The sequence below is a fragment of the Corylus avellana genome, chromosome 11, assembly GCF_965113065.1.
Source record: "Corylus avellana chromosome 11, dhCorAvel1.hap1.2, whole genome shotgun sequence".
NCBI lineage: Eukaryota > Viridiplantae > Streptophyta > Magnoliopsida > Fagales > Betulaceae > Corylus > Corylus avellana.
In genome coordinates this window covers 4,093,150-4,112,156 of record NC_142500.1, presented here as the reverse complement: position 1 = coordinate 4,112,156, position 19,007 = coordinate 4,093,150, and the positions used below count along the sequence as shown (strand labels likewise).

At 33.7% G+C, this 19,007-nt stretch overlaps 1 protein-coding gene across 3 annotated transcripts; it reads right to left on the bottom strand.

Moving 5' to 3' along the window:
* Positions 1 to 279: 279 nt before the first annotated feature.
* LOC132165814 (protein argonaute PNH1) lies at positions 280 to 16,493 on the bottom strand. Of its 3 annotated transcripts, none has more exons than XM_059576499.2 (24): positions 16,305 to 16,493; positions 15,340 to 15,429; positions 10,920 to 11,272; positions 10,559 to 10,767; positions 10,265 to 10,411; positions 10,013 to 10,146; positions 9,790 to 9,899; positions 6,672 to 6,778; positions 6,429 to 6,567; positions 6,231 to 6,347; positions 5,737 to 5,844; positions 5,573 to 5,644; positions 5,346 to 5,468; positions 5,064 to 5,223; positions 4,660 to 4,781; positions 4,385 to 4,522; positions 4,162 to 4,304; positions 3,132 to 3,194; positions 2,448 to 2,511; positions 2,175 to 2,310; positions 1,849 to 1,922; positions 1,142 to 1,236; positions 1,026 to 1,057; positions 280 to 592 (listed from the first exon to the last, which is right to left on the bottom strand). In XM_059576499.2, the coding sequence occupies exons 3-24, from the start codon at positions 11,259 to 11,261 to the stop codon at positions 423 to 425; spliced, it is 2,805 nt and encodes a 934-aa protein (XP_059432482.2). In that variant the 5' UTR covers positions 11,262 to 11,272; positions 15,340 to 15,429; positions 16,305 to 16,493; the 3' UTR covers positions 280 to 422. The 3 variants fall into 3 exon arrangements, with proteins under 3 accessions (XP_059432482.2, XP_088367770.1, XP_088367771.1); XM_088511644.1 differs by lacking the exon at positions 16,305 to 16,493 and adding an exon at positions 15,815 to 15,993; XM_088511645.1 differs by lacking the exons at positions 15,340 to 15,429; positions 16,305 to 16,493 and adding an exon at positions 11,371 to 11,479.
* Between the last annotated feature and the right edge of the window lie 2,514 nt (positions 16,494 to 19,007).

Genomic DNA, 19,007 nt, shown 5'->3' with positions numbered 1-19,007 from the left:
AAATCATATTGCGTGAAATATATAATTTTAGTCAGAGACGGAGCCAGCCTTGCAAATGGGTAGAGGCCGATGGCTAAAAAATTTAGCTAGTAAGGGCCAATTAGCAAAAAAAAAAAAAAAAAAACTATAAAAAAAAATTTTTACCTTAGAAATTTTTTTTTCTTGTCATTTGGGAGGCCCCGGGCTCCTGCCAGTCCCCCCCTTCCTCCGTCACTGATTTTAGTTTGTTAAATTTTTTTTTTTTGTACTTATATTCTTTAATATTTTTTAAGAACCACGAGCACAATGCTAGTAAACTCTTCATTTCTTAAACCCTATTAATTAAACGTGTTCTCAAAATTTTCATGCACAATTTCTCTACAATTTAAACACACACTAAAAAAAAATAAAAACATAATGTACAAGTTTTTCCTCCTATGTCTCTAGCAATAAAACATGACGTTCTTGACCTTCTCTTTCAATGGTGGCAGGGGACGGACACATGACCCATTTGAAGTCCTTGTGGTGCGCATTTTAGCATTCTCATGCAGATCAGGTTCCATGTAGAATCGAGCTCTGTAGGCTGCCAGATGGGCATAGTATGCAGGAGGCACTGCATCATCCACAACAAATCGTACGTATTACGTTGCCATGATGTCACAGACATTATCATTAATTAATTTGTTTCATGCCTTGTCATGTGGATCACATGGTTATTAATATCATTAATTAGACTAACATAATTAAATGGATTATTACGTTAACTTTATAAAATAAAGTTTGAAAAATATTTTCCTATGAACCCTAGCCATAGCCGCACCCCACCCCTATTTCTTAAAAAAAATAAAAAAGTGTATGCAAGTGGGGGACGTCGTTTTGTCCCTAGAACGACACCTCTCGTTCACTGTTTACACAACGCCTCTTTGAGTGGCGTCGTTTTGACTCCAAAATGACGCAATATAGGGTTGTTAAAACGACCCTAAGCTACACGTCCCTAAACTTGGGAATTTTTGTCGTGATTGTAAACAATGAGTCAAAAAATTTACCTATAGAAACGGATCGAGTGCATCGAGCATACCTGAAACCGAATCATTAACCAGATTATTTGACAATAATTAAGAAGTTTAAGTTGCAAAAGCAGCAGGGGAACCAAAATTCTTACGTATAACACAGGTTGTTGGTGAGAGATTGGATTTCATCAGCACTAAAATTGTTCTCATCCCAGAGAACGTGGTAATGAGCAGGTCGACTGGTGCCCTGTCAAATGCCATTTCCAATATATAAACATAAGTTCAAACTTCAAATATGCTTCAGCTTCCTGCTGGCTAGGCTTCTATATAAATTTCACCTTGCATGCTCAACTCTCTCTCTCTGAGGTTTTTGGAAAATTTTAACTACATTATGGTCCAATTCTCAAATGTTGAACTATTTAAAGCTTGTTTGTGATTGGGTTTAATACTTAAAAAGTAGTGTCAAACAAAAAATTGGGTCCATTGGTGAACTTTTTTTTTTTTTGGCTTTTTTACTCTAAAGAAGTCCAAAAATGTGTTTTGATAGAAGCTTGAAAATAAAACTTTTTCTATAAACAAAAAACTCTATTTCACGCAATTCTAAACAAATTCTTAGGGCCTGTTTGAGATTGCGTTAGAGAGTTTAAAAAGTATTTTTAGCATCTTAAAAGTCGTGCCAAACAAAAGCTGACATGTTTGGTAAAAAATTTCAAAAGCAAAAAGTACTTTTTTTATTTTTTTACTCTAACAATGACCAAAACGCACTTTTGACAAAAGTTTAAAAAGTTTTTTTTGACTTAAAAACTCTATTTCTCAAATGCAATTTCAAACAGGCTCTTAGTATATTTCAAAACCGTACCTGGATTCCTGCATGACTACACAAATAAAAGTCGAACTCGGTGGGATGACAGATCTTTGAATCCACCACAGTACCTACATTTGAAATTCAAAACAACAATAATTCAATATATGACTCAAGAATAACAGCTGCATCACATTTGGAGAGCTATAGCTAACTTTTCTGCAGAATCACATCAGACCCCCTGGCCCAAAGCATGTGCTCACTTAGTTACCTCATGTGTGCCAAGCTCAAAATCATAGGGGGAAGATTAGGCTAGCTCCTCCAGCCCAAGTAATTATTTTCCTTCAACCAAATCCCAGATATTATCAGAGAAAGAGCATTACCTGGTAAGATATTTCCACTCTTGTCCATGCTACTTCTGTCATTGTGATTGCTTGCAAGGAGTCTAGTGTGGTGCCGCTTTTGAACCACAATAAATGTTACGGGGGGTTGGTAACTAGCTTCCAATGATGCGCAAGCCTGGACATGTGAGAATGTTTTTGTTTTTTTTTTATAAGTAATTGAAAAATCATTAAAAAACGCAAAACCTAGACATGCCAGAATGTAAGATCAGGGAGAGCATTTATGATAAAAGCGAGGATAAGAACTTCACCAACCTTACGAATGGCGTCGAGTTCATATAGCAAGACTTGGTAGAACTGTCCTTCACTGACACCATCCCTACAGATGTTATATATAAAAGCCAAAGCTTAGCTATTTCTTGGACCTAATTGCCAGTTCGACAATAATTTCTTTATCAACATCTAAAACATGTTTGTAGAAATATATAAAGCGAAAGAGAAAGAGCGAAAGTAGAGAGAGAATTAGGGCTATATATTTGTTAAACTAATGGTTAAGTGATTAAATTTATCTCTTCCTATCAGCTTAAGCTTTTGGAATAAATGATATAATTTAACATGGTATCAAAGTCAAACGTCATGAGATCGAACCTTGACTCCGTCAATTCACCCTCCATTTTAAAATTAAATATTTCACATGTTGGGCATCACCTATTAAAATAGAGTTTGAACCTACACGAGAGGAGAAGTATTAAAGTAATGGTTAAATGATTAAATTTACCCCTTCCTATCAGCTTAAGCTTTTGGGATAAATGGTAGTTTAACAATTTTTACTATTGAACCATATTGAATTGTATTACAATGAATGATATTTATAGAGGAATTAAAGGGTGGTGAACAAAAAACCCTAGACTAGTCACACATAGAAAATATTATAACAATGTTAAAAGAAAAAAATAGAAGTTTGAGTGGAAGTCTAAATAGATTATTAAATCAAATTACCTGTAAAATATTATCCTTAGTGGTTTTTGTCCAGTAGCCTTCTTGAATGAAAGTAAAAGTTCCCTGCCCTCAAGAATTAGCAAACTTTTAATAGGCATGATTTCTCATCAATAAACACAACTATATATTTGAAAGAAAAATGCTAGGCTTACAAATAAATTTTATAAAAAAACTTTTACAATATGATGTGGCACAATATGATTGGGTTTTTAAAAGTTGAATTGATCTCATTTCCAATTATGTTGTAAAAGTTCTTTTATAAAATTTGTTTTTAAGCCTAACATTCCTCGTATTGAAAACCATTACTTTTATGCTCTAGCTCAAACAAAATCTCAACTTCTTTTAAGAACAAGGTTAAGGGTCAGGTCCTGGGTTCAAGACCCATTAGGTAAGTATACAAGTTAGCAATATATATATATATATATATATATATATATCATTATTCTATCTACTTAAAAAAAGTATGAAAGCAAATAGAAGATATGACCCACACATACATCACCAAGTACCCTCAGGAACCCCAGTGGAAAAAAGTACTACTACAATAAAGCCTTATCTTTGAACTTTCCAAACTTGAGGTCAACAAAAGATATCCAGAGCTTTTAAAAAGTAAACCACTATAGTCTTTAAAATATTTATTTATTGTCTTCAATTAAATGCTACAAACTTTGTCATCACAACATATAACTTGGTAACATGCAATAAATTAGTACAATGCTAAAGTGGAAACTTTTGATTAATTTAATTAGAAAAAAATTTGTTAGGATTTTAAGAACTTGCCCTGAGAAAATAGTTAAAAATAATTGTTTTAGCTAATTTAACCACTCTTGTCTCAGATCTGAATGTTTTAAAGAGTTGCCAGCCTAGTTCTGTCTTTTAGAAAATTTAGTAGTTCCCTTGAGATTGCTTTAAAAGGGGTAGTCTTTTAAGTTGCAGATTTTGTTTAATCAAACACTAAACTATGGTGTGATCACAACACATCAACAACCAAGTCATGCACATTTCTGAAAAGATTACTCAAAATATGTACCTAATCATGCCTCCCGTAACCGTACCCCGTTGAGGATCTTTCCAGGTTTTGAACAAATCTTGGATAAGTTCTTCTCGATGAGGCTGTGCACATACCAACCCGGCATACTTTGTAATTTCTGGCCAATCTTGGGAGGCTACAACCTGTGTTTTACAATAGCCAGCATGCTCAAAATTGGAGCCAAACATAACCTTTCTAGTAATAGAGGTTTTAAAATGCTTACAGCAGCTATAGATGGATGAGAGTCCTCTCCAGTCTCTGGATGAGTAACATCAGCTCCAAAAATTATCGTTGGAATGTCACTAACCAAAGGTATCCTTGAGCTTAAAGCATCCAAAAGCACTGTATTTCTTCCTCCCATCTAAAAAATTATAAGTAAAAAAGAAAAAGAAATCACTAAATCTGAGTTCAGAGAGTCAAATAAGTACAAATATTGACCATGTAGCAAGCTCTGTATTTGGCTAGTAGAACCCTGAAAGTAATTCAGTTATGACAAACCTTAACATTGATTTTGAGGGACACATTTGCCAGATACTGTCTGCTAGACTTGAAGACATATTTCGTAAGGCAGCATTGAGAAATCAACCCCAGCTCCGTTTCGCAAATTCGTTTCAGATCGCCTGAAAGCACATCATGCAGCCTTTAGCCAGAGTACAAGTTACATATCAAATCTTACAGAGTTATGGACAACAGATTTGGAAAATTTGAGTAGTTTTACATGACAACTTAGATGTTGAAGGCTAGGAACAAAAGTTAAGTTTGCATGTTACAGACATATTAAAAGGTCCAAGCATGAGAAATGAAATACATTTCTTTTAGCACTATGTAACCTTATGATCTCTAATGCTTGTAGTAACCATACACTTGGAATGTCACCCTAATGACAAAAGTTAACAACATACCATACAAAGAGCCATTGTTGTCTGGAAGAATGGCAATAAGGAACTCCAACTCTTTTCCTTCAAGCTTGCTTGTAGCAGCATAATACACATATTTCAAGGCCTTCTTTACCTGATCTGGTCTAGCTGAATATATTGGGATTACAGGGTTGCGGTTAAATTCCTGAGATGAATGTTGAAAAAACAAAAGAGGATTATAAATGTAGAAAAAGAATGATGGTGTTAAAAAGACACTCATTTCTAGACAGTATTACTACTCAGTCTTACTAAATCAGGAAAGATTACCATGCCAGAGATTTGACACATGTGAACCAACTCTTGACAGAAACCATGAGCAGTGTTTTCTTGGACACTTCGTGAGAAGTTGATACAAGCCCAATATCTGATGGTGCTTCCATTTATTACTTTCTGCATTAAAGCAAACCTTCTATCAGATACCAGTAATCTGAATTTAAAACCCAGAGATCAGTTTTCTGTTAAGTTTTTAAGTTTCTCAAGTAGACATAACTAACCTTGTTCATCATATTCCACTGTCCAACTTGAGGCAAGTATTCTTTTTCCTTTCCAGTATCATGATACTTTAGCTATCAAGAAAAGAAAATGGATACAATGAACTACTTGTTGGCAGTACAAGGCTTAATGTCACATGAAGTAGTGAAGTGGCCTTGAAAATTACCCATGGGGCAGGAAGAACCCGAGCCTCAACAGATGTAAGCTTGTTGTCTATACTGATACCAAACTCCTTGGCGTAGGGATCCTGCTCATAGTCATTTTGGTGAACTGTCTGCAAAGACAATAGGAAAAATGTCAGATCTTTGGCATCAAAATTGAATCCTAGACCAATTACACCTTAATGATGTCATTATTATTTCCAATGCCCAATAATTTGTCTTTCGCCTGACTGATATTGAGGGCAACTCTTTCAATCAAGCAAGTAAACGCATTATGAGTAGAAAAGTTAATGTGATAACATGGCTTGGTATCCTCCAAGAAGAAGCCACTAGTGGACATAAACTTTTCAAGCTTAACCATGTAAACCTTGACGTCTTGTGTGATTGGTTTATTTTATCCTTTTATTCTTTTTACTTCCTTATGACCCAAAATATCAATTTGTCACAACATATACCAACATAAAGCTATGAATTTCAAATAAGTAGCACCTAACCGCACCTGTAAAATGTCCATTTCTTGTTCACAGGGTCTTTGGCATGAAACTTTCAGCAGAGAAGTTATCTGCTTCTCATTCAGCCCTTTTGTGTATCTCTGTCCGCCAACTATCTTGCAAGCCTGTAATAAGATTCATATGTATTGGCTTAAAGAAAATAGATTGCTACATGCACAAGGTTTGAAATATTGAGCAGAGCTTACCTCCATTGGCAAATAGTTCACCTTCTTTTGGTTTCCCACTTGAAGACAAGGTAGATGGGAATATTGAATGGTATATCCATACACCTCTTGAAAGTACTCAACAACGGATTTCATGTTCTTTTGCTCATCTACCGGGAAACTGTTTAAAGGGAAAAAAAATGAAATAATTTCCAGAAGAGTACAATAAGAAAAAAGCAAAAACAACTAGCGAGAGCAAAGAGCAAGCAGGGCAAATGTGGATACATTAGCTCCCTCGTAGGCTGTGATGTCAACCCTGAAATTCGGTATTTCCTTCGAACATTTTCTCTGTGTGTAACCTCAACTTTGACCCCTCTAAGCGCTTTCTTAACCTGCACATCATTGATACAAAAGTAACTTGTTTAGACATAATTTAAATATTTCCTCTCAACTTTATCTGCAAAATTGAAGGATCTATAGTTTGGACTTGATGTACATTACTGGTTGATCCTAAGAGCAGAAACGACATATAGGTACTTAATTCAAATAACACAAAACAATCACACACAAGAAAACCAAAATACAAAAAGTGAATGTCTACCAGTACTAAGGCTGAATTCAAATGAGATACATCTTAATGTAGATAGATGTTGTGCAAAAGACCACAATTATGGTAAATAATACAAAACAAATTTACGTGATTCCTTCAATGTGAAGTAAGTCCATAGGTGGAGGAAATAACGAAAAAATTCACTAACCAAACCTTAAGTACAAAAATAGTGGACGGCAAACAACTCAAAACCCAAAGTCCTAATACACTTAGATCTCACTTTCACACAAAACAGATTATTCCCCAAAGGAGAAAACAAAAGTACAAACTTCTCTTTTACTGGGACAAGCAACAACTTTGTTTCTCTCCCTTTCTCTTTTCTCTCTATGCAGCTATTCTTTCTCACTCTATCGTACTTTGAAAACTGGCCAAAGAGCATGCTTTTATAATGGGCAAAGTTGGTCAAAACCAACATCAATAAGGAATGAAAGTCAGTGCTCAACAATTCCTCTCCTTCTTGGAGAAGGAAACAAATAATGTTAAGTCCCACCAACTTGATGGATTAAAGTCACAAATGTCAACAAATTCTAACCATGACTTGAATCCCATCAAGTCTAGTAATACGAATTTCCTCAAGATGCTTGTGCCCAAGCCCCAAAGAGTAATCACAATCTACAAGTATCACTTAATTTCAAGAATTTCTTGAACATGAGTATAGGACGTGCTTAAGTCATAACACAACACTTCTCTATCAGTCCCGTTGGCCACAACGCTTTCTTAGCTAACACTGTCTTCCAATACACCCATTTGCACTATATAGCCTTGTTTCCCTTAGGGAATTGTACCAACTCCTAAATTTTACATTTGTGTTGTAACTTCACCTCTTTTTGCATAGCATTCTAAATACACGATGGATCTCCACTTCCAGCTACTAAAGCAAAAGAAATCGTATCCTCGAATCCATACCTCTCTGATTCTTTTTGATCATGTCTCTCTTTGCCTTTTGCGAAAGAATAAGGCACTTCGTGGTGCCGTGAGTCTCTAGAAAACTATTCATTATTAGTACTCTTATCCATGGATGAACTCTAATCATCAAACTTCACCTCTATGACTTGCTGCTCTTTCTGGTTGTTATTTGATACTTTATTTTCTTGTTTTCTTAGCATGTAGGACTCATCAAATACCACATCTTTACTAATATTTTTCTTCTTTGAAACCAGATCTCATAACCTATAGTCATTAACCCCAGTCTCGAAACCAAAAAATATACACTTTCTTACCTTTTGATCTAATTTTGACCGTTCTCCATTTTGCACGTAAACGTATGCATGGCAACCAAATATTTTCAAAATTGAACAATCAACCTATTTACTTGACTATAATTCTTCTAGAACTTTGAAATCAATCCCTGCAGATGGAGATCGGTTGGTGATGAAGCTTGTATAATTAACTGCCTCAGCCCAAAAACGTTTTGACAATCCTGCCTTCAACCTCATGCATCTCACTTTTTCCAACAATGTTTTGTTCATCATTTCAGAAAATTCCATTATATTGTGGAGTCACTTTGTTCGTAAAGTGACAAATAATGCCTTTTGTTTTGCAGTGCTCCAAATATTTAGCGTCCCTATTCTACAATCTACTATCAAATTTAAAATATTTCACTTTTCTTCCAGTTTGATTTTCCTTTGGCGCTTTCCATGGCTTGAAGATGGTGAAAACCCCCTAACCTGTGATTTATAGAGTAAACCTAGACCTTTCTTGAAAAATCATCAATGAAACTAAAAAAATAATACACACCTCCATTTGAAGATACTGACTCTAGTCCCAAGACATTTGAATGAACATAATCAAGAACACCTTTGCTTGTATGAGATGCCACTGTAAAGCCGAATTTTCATTACTTCTCAAACATACAATAGTTGTAGAAATCCAATTTGCATGATTTCATACATTTCAACAAATCTTGCTTGTGAAGCTCAAACATATCATGCTCACCTAAATTGCCAAGTCGCATACGACACAATTGTATCAACATCTTTGGTTGAATAACTATAGTCTAAAGAATCCAATGTGCCTAAAGATAACAGATTTTTCTTGAGTTCTAGAACATATCTAACATTTGTAAGTGTCCTCACAACCTCATCAAACATCTTGACTTTTATGTACCTATTTCAATAGCCTTACACATAGCATCATTACCCGTAAGAACAGTACCATCATTACAAGATTTAAACGTCTCAAACCACTACCTATTCAAACACATGATATGAGCAAATGAAATCCAAATCCAAGAATGTATAAGAGAATCTGTACTTGGAGAAGTTGAAAGAAGATTTGCGCTAAATTCACTATCATTGAACTGGTCATTGGCAAAATTGACTAAATCTGCGGAACTTTTTTAATTCCTTTTATCTTCCAAATCTTAATTTGACACCACGCAAAATCTTTTGCAGTGTCCTTTTTGTAACAATAATAACAAGAAGTCGGTGCTCAACAATTTCTGTCCTACTTAGCGAAGGAAACAAATAATGTTGGGTCCGAACAACTTGATGGGTAATGTCACAAGCATCAACAATAGACAACTGCCAGAGAACAGAGCTAAGAAGCCTGAAGAATCAGCTATTACAATTCATACATTATTGTTAGGTGTAGCACTTACTCTTGCTTTGATGTTTGCATTTGAAAGTTCAAGGCCTATGATTGATTGGGTGTTTAGGGTTGTAACACAGCATAAAACCTTTACAGGATTTTCTAAGTTAGCTAGAAAAGAACCATCAGGTATAGAATTGTGAACAGAATTGCTTCTATATGGAGAACAAAACCACTTAGTTCCCAAACCATAGAGTACAATACCTTTACACGATCTGCATCTGATAATGGCCTTGAAAACACATCTTTATCCAAAATTTGAGCAACAAAATCAATGACAGGGAGTGGTTCAATGAACGCAGTTGATGACATGTCTGATTGACAAGCAACAAAGGGAAAAATGCAAAATGTCAACTTCTGGGGACAGATTAAAGTACAAAAAAGTTTCAAAAGATCGAAAACAATCTAGAAGTAGAAGAACTCCCACCGATATTCAGGGAGAGTCCCATTTGAGTAGGTCTTATACTCTGGTAGAAGCCACGCCATGATTCTAAGCCACCACCAAGCTTCTGTGGTTTCTTAATATCAGGAGAATAGAGAAATCTGCCAACTGATACATACCTACACGCACCCACAATCAAGTATATAGCTACAAATTAATTGGAAATCAATTAGCAGTAGCCTTAATTGAAAATAACAAAGAAGAGAAAGTTAAAGAAATAGAACAACTGGAATGTACCTTTGGGCTGCTAGTTGCCTTAACACAATATCAATTATGGTAAGTGCTACTTGAGGGGTATCAACTGGTTTCCCTGCAAGAAGCTCACGTAATTGGTGCATACTAGCTAGAGCTACAAAAGTGATTGTCACTTTAAATTCTCGTTCCCTGACATGATTAATTAGCCAAGTCAATCTCCAATAGACTTGAATGGAAAAGCAAAATATATAATAGACCATAAATTCTAGCAAAATATCATTCAATTAAGAACACAATAAGTTTCATATATACAAAGAAATATGATTAATAGATAACCTTGTATAGCATGCCCCCTCGTCATCATCACACAATACTATGATGAAGTCTTTTGTGGTAAAAGGCAGCAACCCAGCTGTGTAAAGGTTTCTTCCTCCATCATAAACAGGGAGCCTCATTCCTAATTCAGTCTCTCTATGAAGTTTCACCAACTGGGTCATGATAGCTTTGTTCAATTTATGAGAAGTAAACTCAGGGTTTATTTTAACCTGCACTCACAAACATAATTAAGTCATGATAATATGTACATTAAATTTGGAAGTGAGTCCACCACTTATCTCAAAAGTTTAAGCTTATAGAAAATAATAAATTTAATCATTTAAGTTTAACAGTTTAGCTATTGAATATAAGCAAAACTTACACTATATTGACATATATCTGACCCTGGTATCTCTGCAAGGAAGTGATTTGCTTTAACCAAACACTTGGTCCCCAGCTGCCCATAGCCAGGTCTGCGATGTAACATGAGGGTTTTGCATGGAGCTGGGGACCCCACTCCAGCCTCAAGCTTTGCTTCTTGCAATTTCTCTACTCTGGGTCCTCTACATCTTCTCCTTCCCTTTCTCCTTGCTATAATATTCTTTGTATCTTCCAAGCAATCTTCTTTTTTGAGCACCATCTGTGATGATGTCTTCTGATTCATGGAGCTCTGTAGAGGCTCCCTAATTATCACAGGGCTCTCCAGAGGGTCTTTCATATGCATGTGGGCCACTTCTGTTCAACAAAGAGAACATTAATCAACACGACACGCACAAGATCAAGTAATTAAGCTGGATTTTCTTAAAGCATTTGATTTCAAGCACTATATTTACCAGTTAAAGAGAGAGAGAGAGGCTGCACTACAATAGGAAAGATATGACAAAATGGTAGCTTCAAGATTTTAGCTCAAAGGTTATGACACAACCATTACATTTTCACTGATCAGAAACTCTGAGCGTACAGAGTTGTTTAAAAAAGTTTTTTTTTTTTAAAAAAAAAAAACGTAAAAGTGGGAAAGACAAAAAGCATTGTAACGGCTGCAACAAGCTTGAAAAGCAGCTAAAAAGGGAAGAGGATTAGCATCATATCTCGACAGTGTTTCTCTTGCCCCAGCGCTGTATATTCTCTTGCAGACATGCAAAAGTAAGCGTCCACGCCACACATATTCAACTGGTCCAACAAAAATTAAATATGTATACCAAAATAAAGCAGAAAAACTTTTTTCCCAGCTACGTCCCTCCAAAATATATATTGGCTTTCTTAGTTTGTCTTCTTCGATAGACATAACCAAATCCCTCTATTTATAGTTGACTCTGTAAATTTGTTGATATTTCTAGTGGGTTAATCCAGATAAGCATCACAGCAAAAAATTTTCTCCAAATTGCTAGCACTTTATGTTGGGAGAAAAAAGTTTTTACCAATAGTACATTAATATAATTATTTGAACACAATTTTAGTTCAAAAGCCTAAGCTAAAAAGCTAATGAACTAAGGTTCACTTAGTTATATTAACTATTCTTTTCTTTTATATTTCCTCAATGTGAAATTCAAACACTTACAAATGCATTCACAATACTTTATAAATATATACTTCATATTATTTATGTTAAAGAGAGACACCAATGGAGTAAACAAAAGTACAAATAGACTTGAGTTCACTTAAATATATTAACTACTTATTTTCTTTATATTTTATCATAAGACGATATAAACTTTATAAGTGTAATCATAACAATCTCTTTACCTAAATTGCTAACTATTTAGATAATAATTACTGTCAAAATAGACACCCTTTGAGCTTCTGGTCCCATGGGAATAGTTGGATTACTCGAAGTCCATGGCAGGTACAAGTTAAAAGATGGCACTTAAATTCCTTTTCAGCGAACATAGAGGAGCTTTAACTCATCCCGGAGCACAGCTACAGCGACAAGACAGAAGAAAAAAAAAAGAAAAAAAAGGGTAAATGGCACCATGGGGTATGTATCCGAGTCTGTCTTGTTCTTTTCCTTGTTCTCTATTCACCTGCCACGGCTCATGAACTCTTTCTCGTGGCTACAGATCATGTCAGTTTGTACCACCAAAGATTCATCTTTTCCATGGAAACTTGTGGCTTTTTCACAAGTGTAGACGATTGATGAAGATGTTGTACATTGTATTAACAACATCCATGGGATTATCACATGACATGAAGAATAATCACATGCAGGTCTTGTCAGTTGTCCCACTCATAGCCCTTTCACCCGAGTGAAAAAGTTGTCTCTTTTGATTTTCTTGGTGGGATTCTAGCTAGAGTTTATTTAGCTCTTTTGGTAAACTTTTTGGTTTCAATACTATTCACTTTATTTTTTTTTTTTTTTATATTTTTTTACTTTTTACATCACATCAATTATTTTTTATTACTATTTAAATAAAAAAATTATTAAAAATAATTTTTTTTTCCATTTTTTCATACTAAATATTCTTATTTTTTCTTTTTTTTTTATTAAAAAAAAATTCTTACTTTTGTTTTTACATTAATCAATTTTTTTCCTACAGTGCAACCTTATTTATAACTATGAACTAAAAACATTATTGGTGCTGGAACACGACAGTTAAGTACGACACGTATTTTAAAAAGCTCATCAAATCCGGGTCAAAATGTCAATGTACCCACATGATCCGAATTGTCTGTATTACCAGGTACAATTCTGTACCACCAGGGATCTCTCCGGATCGACCAAGATCCATTGACTAACTGTACAAAAGAAACACAAACCACTGCCAGGCTTTACTACATATTGGCAAGGGAGAAGTTGGTATAGGAGTAAATATGTTTTGTTTATTGGAAATAATTATAAAAGAAATGCTAAAAATTATATTTTTATTATATAATTATTTTATAAGTCGTGAAAGTTTTAGATAATTCTTGATTTTTTTTTTTAACAAATATTGATCAAGGATTAATTAAAACTGCCATATAAGCGTTGTAGTATATTTGTATAATAAAAATGTGGTACATGTAACGTATCATTCTCTAATAATAAGGATTGATGCCACAAATTACAATTTTTTTCCTTTTTGAATATTTATAAGTTTTTGGTTTAGAGAAATGCTACGAACCACATTTCTATTTCACAATTATTCTATAATATTGATGTGACAGTTACAACTAATTCTTTAATTATTTTTCTTTTTTAACATTAATTGATTTAAGAATTAGTTAGGACTGATTCTTAAATCAATTAGTCAGAGCACTGGTTTCCCTAAATTTAACCAATACCCTTGGATAGCTACAGTGTTTTTCAATGTGTAGAAAATCAAAAGTGTTTCCCTATACATTATTTTAATATAAACATTTATCTTTTTTCTCTCATCTTTCATCTTATTGTCTTTCGTTGAAAATTGTGTTAAAATTTTGTAAAAAAATGTGATAGGAGATGGGGAACTTATATTTTGTAAAGAAATAATATTTTAATGGTATATGAAAATGCAAGGAAAGCTATTGTAAAATATATTTGATAGCAAAGCAAAAAGTAGTTTTTTATTTTTATTTTTTTTGAAAAAAGGTTACCACATTCATCCATTGAAGAAGGTTGCGAGCAAGAGGTCTTATAAACAGAGCAAAAAGCTCTGAAGCAAATCACAGCGGAAGCCAAAGTTACATTAAAAACTTTTGCTAACCCATGACTAAAAAACAGGTTTAAAAAATAGATCTGCACCAAAACAAACACAATCCATTGCATAGATAGCACATATTCTTCGACCCTCAGAGCAAAGAACCCCAGGCCGATAATTCATCCTCCTCGACTCGAAAGTCAGGATAATAATCACATCCACAACCCAAGGGCCTGGACAGCAAAATGTAGTTTTTTTCCTACAATTACTCTTCTCAATTTATTATCTAAATCCTTACATTAATATCAATGAGGATAATTTTTATCATAAGTGATGCAAAGTGAAAAAAAAAAAATCACAAAACTAGCATTATAAAACTATATTTTACCTTTTTTTTTTTTTTTTTTTGGAAAAATTAAAAGTAACCCTAATCTCGAATAATTAAAGAATTTCATACGAATATAATTTTTTTACAATTATTTGTTTATGGGTAAAAAAAAAAATGCTAAACTACGACCCCATTGATCATTTTAATATCTTCAAAAAGGTTATTTGAAGTGTACGCACGAGATATCACCGCCACCGGCCATTAGGAAGCCTGAGAACAGCGCAGGGAGACCTATCGTGCTCCCCCACCCATCAAATCAAACCCCCACCGCTCCAGCTCCAAACTCTGGTCACGTGGGAGGATGGCACAGAGAAGAGTATCCGTACTTGCCCAGAACAGAAAATCAGAGACCAACATCCACATAATTTCCGGCTCCACAAGATTTATACGGTCGGAAACCAAACGCCAAATAATTTCATTGTTTTCTTCTCATCAACTTTAATGTCATGACGTGATCTTAAATTTTTTTTTTTAAATAATAATAATAATAATTTTTATGCATGAAATGTTAATTTCCTTTAAATTTGAAATTCTTAAATTTATAAATCTTAGCTCCTCACCTCCTCAACTTATTTTAGACGCTTAAACGAGATGAACGACTAAAATTTATAAATTTTAAATTTTAAATTTAAAAAAAAATTATAAAAAATCTAATCTTAAAGACTATATAACACGAAAAATGATGAATATAATTACTCTTACCGAGACCCATTTCAATCATGAGAGAAATCCTTTGTTGTATGTGTGTGTGTGTGAGAGAGAGAGAGAAAAATAAATGCAGAAAAGAAAGAAATGCGTGAGAAACAGCAGAAGTCACAAACCTTTTGCTTTACGCAATGTATTGTGCTCTCGTCTTTAATGCTTCTATCTGCCTCCCATAGAAGGAACTCCGCCACGCCAAGTTGCCGACTCTGCAAACAACAGCGGGAAAATAAAGAAATATATATACATAAAAAAGTGCGGCTACTGAATGCTGGATATATAGGCCGAATCTCAGACTGAAAGAGTCAGAAATCTAGAGGAGAATATATATACATGAATGTGAAGCTAAAACGGCATGACATTATGGTGACAATTAAGTCTCAGAGATTTGATTTGACTTGCCAGTGAGTAGGCTGGTCTTTGTGGGTATATTTAGCTGACAAAAAAGTTACACAAAAACACCAAAAAGATCATGTACGAGATTTATGTAGAAGATCTGAAAGATCTCTTGGTATTTAAGACAAAACTGCTGGACGGTTGAATTTTACAACAGCACAAACTTTTTCAAAAAAAAAAAACACCAACAAAACGGACCTGGAGAATGGAGAGTAGAGAGTGGAGAGTGGAGAGTGATCAACTCATCATGCATGAAATGTTGAAGAAAAACTTTGATAAGAAGCAACAAAGAACAAGGTGGTCGGCGGTCGGAGACAGGCTGTGGGAGTATAAAGAATGTAGGGGGTGGAGTATTTTTGGGAAATGTTACTTTCTATGGCTATAATAATCAAAACCCACATTCTGTCTTGGTGTATTGGCTTACCTTTTTTTTTTATATATGGAAGAAAGTGTGCGTGCAATTAATATCATTTTCCTCATATTTTCACAGCCTTTGAGAAAGGTGCTTTAAACGAGAAAGAGTGGCAGGAGGTGTGTATAGATTGAATGCATTTGGAAAAACAACATCGCTTTTGTGTATAATGCAAAGAAGAAAACTGGATAAATGGAAAGACTGAATTGTGAAAAAGAGAGAAAGAGAGAGAGAGAGAGAGATTAAAGAAATGGATAAAGGTGTGAGATTCCATACTCTGAGAGAAAGTAGTCGAGATGTTGTGGTCTCAGCAAAGCTTTCAGTGCATTTCCGAGCTGGTTCTGTTTTTCCTTTCCTTCTTGGGTGAAGGTGTGTCAAATATAAAGAAAGATTTAGCTGAATAATTGAGTGGAGAAAGAGGGCTTTGTGTCAGGGAAATGTCGCCGGAAAGAGGAGCTCCGGCGAGAGAAATATCTAAGAGAAGGTGAGAGAGAGCAAACGTCTCTGCTTAGCTTTTAAAAAGGAGGAGGTGAGGTTGGCACGACTTCCGAGACTTTTATACGGAGTCCATTACAGCCTCAATCAATTTGTTGACGGCTAAATTCATTAAAAACAAAAAAATACAATATGGCAATAACATTTCATCATACGTAACAATGATGACATTTTCAATTGATGTATGTATTTTTTAAAGCATTTAAAACACTTCTTCGTTTCAATTAATTTGATTTGGCTATGATAACACAAGGACAGATATATACGTCGGTATTATGAAATAAATAAAAATTTGGAACATTACTTGTTATAATATATTTATTTTATATTGGGTTTATTTATATATTCTTTATTATATTATTCATCATATAATTGTAATTGTGATCAGTTGATTACTTTATTTATAGAGAAATATTTGTTTTTTATCTTTTGTTTATATTTGTATAAGAGATAGGCAAATTCATAATTAAATCTATATAACTCACGTATGGATTTTATAGATTGAAATGTGGATTTGCAAAAGATATGAACAATAGTATTAAGATAAGAGTTGCAAAATCTCAAAGATCGAATAAAGTAGATCAAACATGGTCGAGTTAATGTAAAAGTAGATCGAAGAGACATGTAATATTCATATTCATTATCTATAAATATAAATGATTAAGGAGAGATGTAACCAAAAAAAGGGGTGTAGAGGTCTGCTATATGCCAAACTATCTTAATTCTTATTGATATTTCTCTCTACTACCTTTAGAATATGAGGATTAATCTCATTCTTAATCATATTGTGCCACATCACTTTATAGGAGTTGGATTTTTTTTTTTCTAAAAAAAAAAAAATTATATATATATTACAAGCTTAACATTTGCCTATGAATACGAAATTTGTGAGAACTTCATCAAATTGCAAAACAAATGTCATTTGGCAAAATTGTCCTTTGACAAAGTGTAATAATACTTAAATTTTTATGGGCAGTCAACTTGATAATATTTTTACTAGCTACGTTTCATCAAATTAACACGTTAACATAGCGAGGTTGATTCCTCCCCCACATTAATCTTGTCCAAGTTGTGACAAAGGCAATATGTTCAACATAAATTAACATGACAAGATTTGGACATGTAGTTGCAGATACACATAACATATTGCAATCTTTTAGAGGGTGAAAATGTAATTTTGTTCATAGAAATGTTAATGGTGCAGCCCATTTGCTAGCAAATGTGGCAAAACAGTCTTTCATGAATAAAGATTGGTTGAAGGAAACCCTAGATTGTATCCGTGATGTAATTTTGAAAGAGCAAACCGCTCTTTCTGTGATATGATATATGACATTTGAATTGTTCTTCTTAAAAAAAAAAAAAAAAAAAAAACACCAATTAATTAATTAATTAATAATAATAATAATAATAATAATAAGAGAGATTGAGATCCACAAATTTACACAATTGATGGTACGTAAAAATTAGTTTGATTCAACAAAATTTATTCACACCGGGCCTCCCACGAGTTTTCCAATTCTAGCAACTCTTCTGAGTCTTAATATGCATTTGGAAGTTCACATAATTATGAATCTCCACCTTGCAATTATTTATCAAATAAAATGAATCTCATATGTTAAAAGTCTTAGAGCTACATGGAGAATCTTTTATATACCATCCAACTTGAGGTCTTGTCAAATAAGTATTACTTTTAAAGTACTAATTAAATCATCAATTCATCTTTTGTGAATAAGAAAATAAAATTACTGCCTTGCATATATATATATATATATATATATAAACTTTGACTCTTTATATAAAGAGTAAGGTTAGAAACTATATTTTTCTTGTAGAAACTATCTCATTATATTAATATAAGTACAGTATCAATTAGCTATTAAATTTTTATTTTAATAGTAGTTAATTGGTACTGTCATGTCAGAAGAGTTATCCTATCATTATCTCACTCTATTAATGTGAGTAGGGGTGTCAAAAATAACCGGGAAACCGGAACCGGGACCGGAAAACTGGGACCCGGTTCCGGTTCCGGTTTCAAAAAAAAAAAAAACCGGGACTCCGGTTCCGGTCCCGGTTTTTGGCACCCGGTCAAAACCGGGAAAACCGGAACCGGGTAATCGGGTATTAATATATATATATATATATTTTAATTCTTTTACTCTTAGTATTACGCAATACTCAGTATATATATAAAACAATACTTTTTATTGTTTTAATGTTTTATTTATGTATCTAATTTAAAATTATGTTTAGGGTATTTTAAAAAATTTGAATTTTTATTTTTAAGGCTCATATAGGCAAAAACATTGATTATTTAGGATTTTTATGCTTTTTTAGGTTTATTTTTTAATTATTTGAAACAATCACAATAAAGCCTCTTTAATTTAGACAAAAAGATTAATAGTTTCTTTTTTAAATGAGCTAACTTATGAAAAAAATAATGGGCTTATTTTAGGCCCAATACCTAAAATAAGCCTCAAACACTAA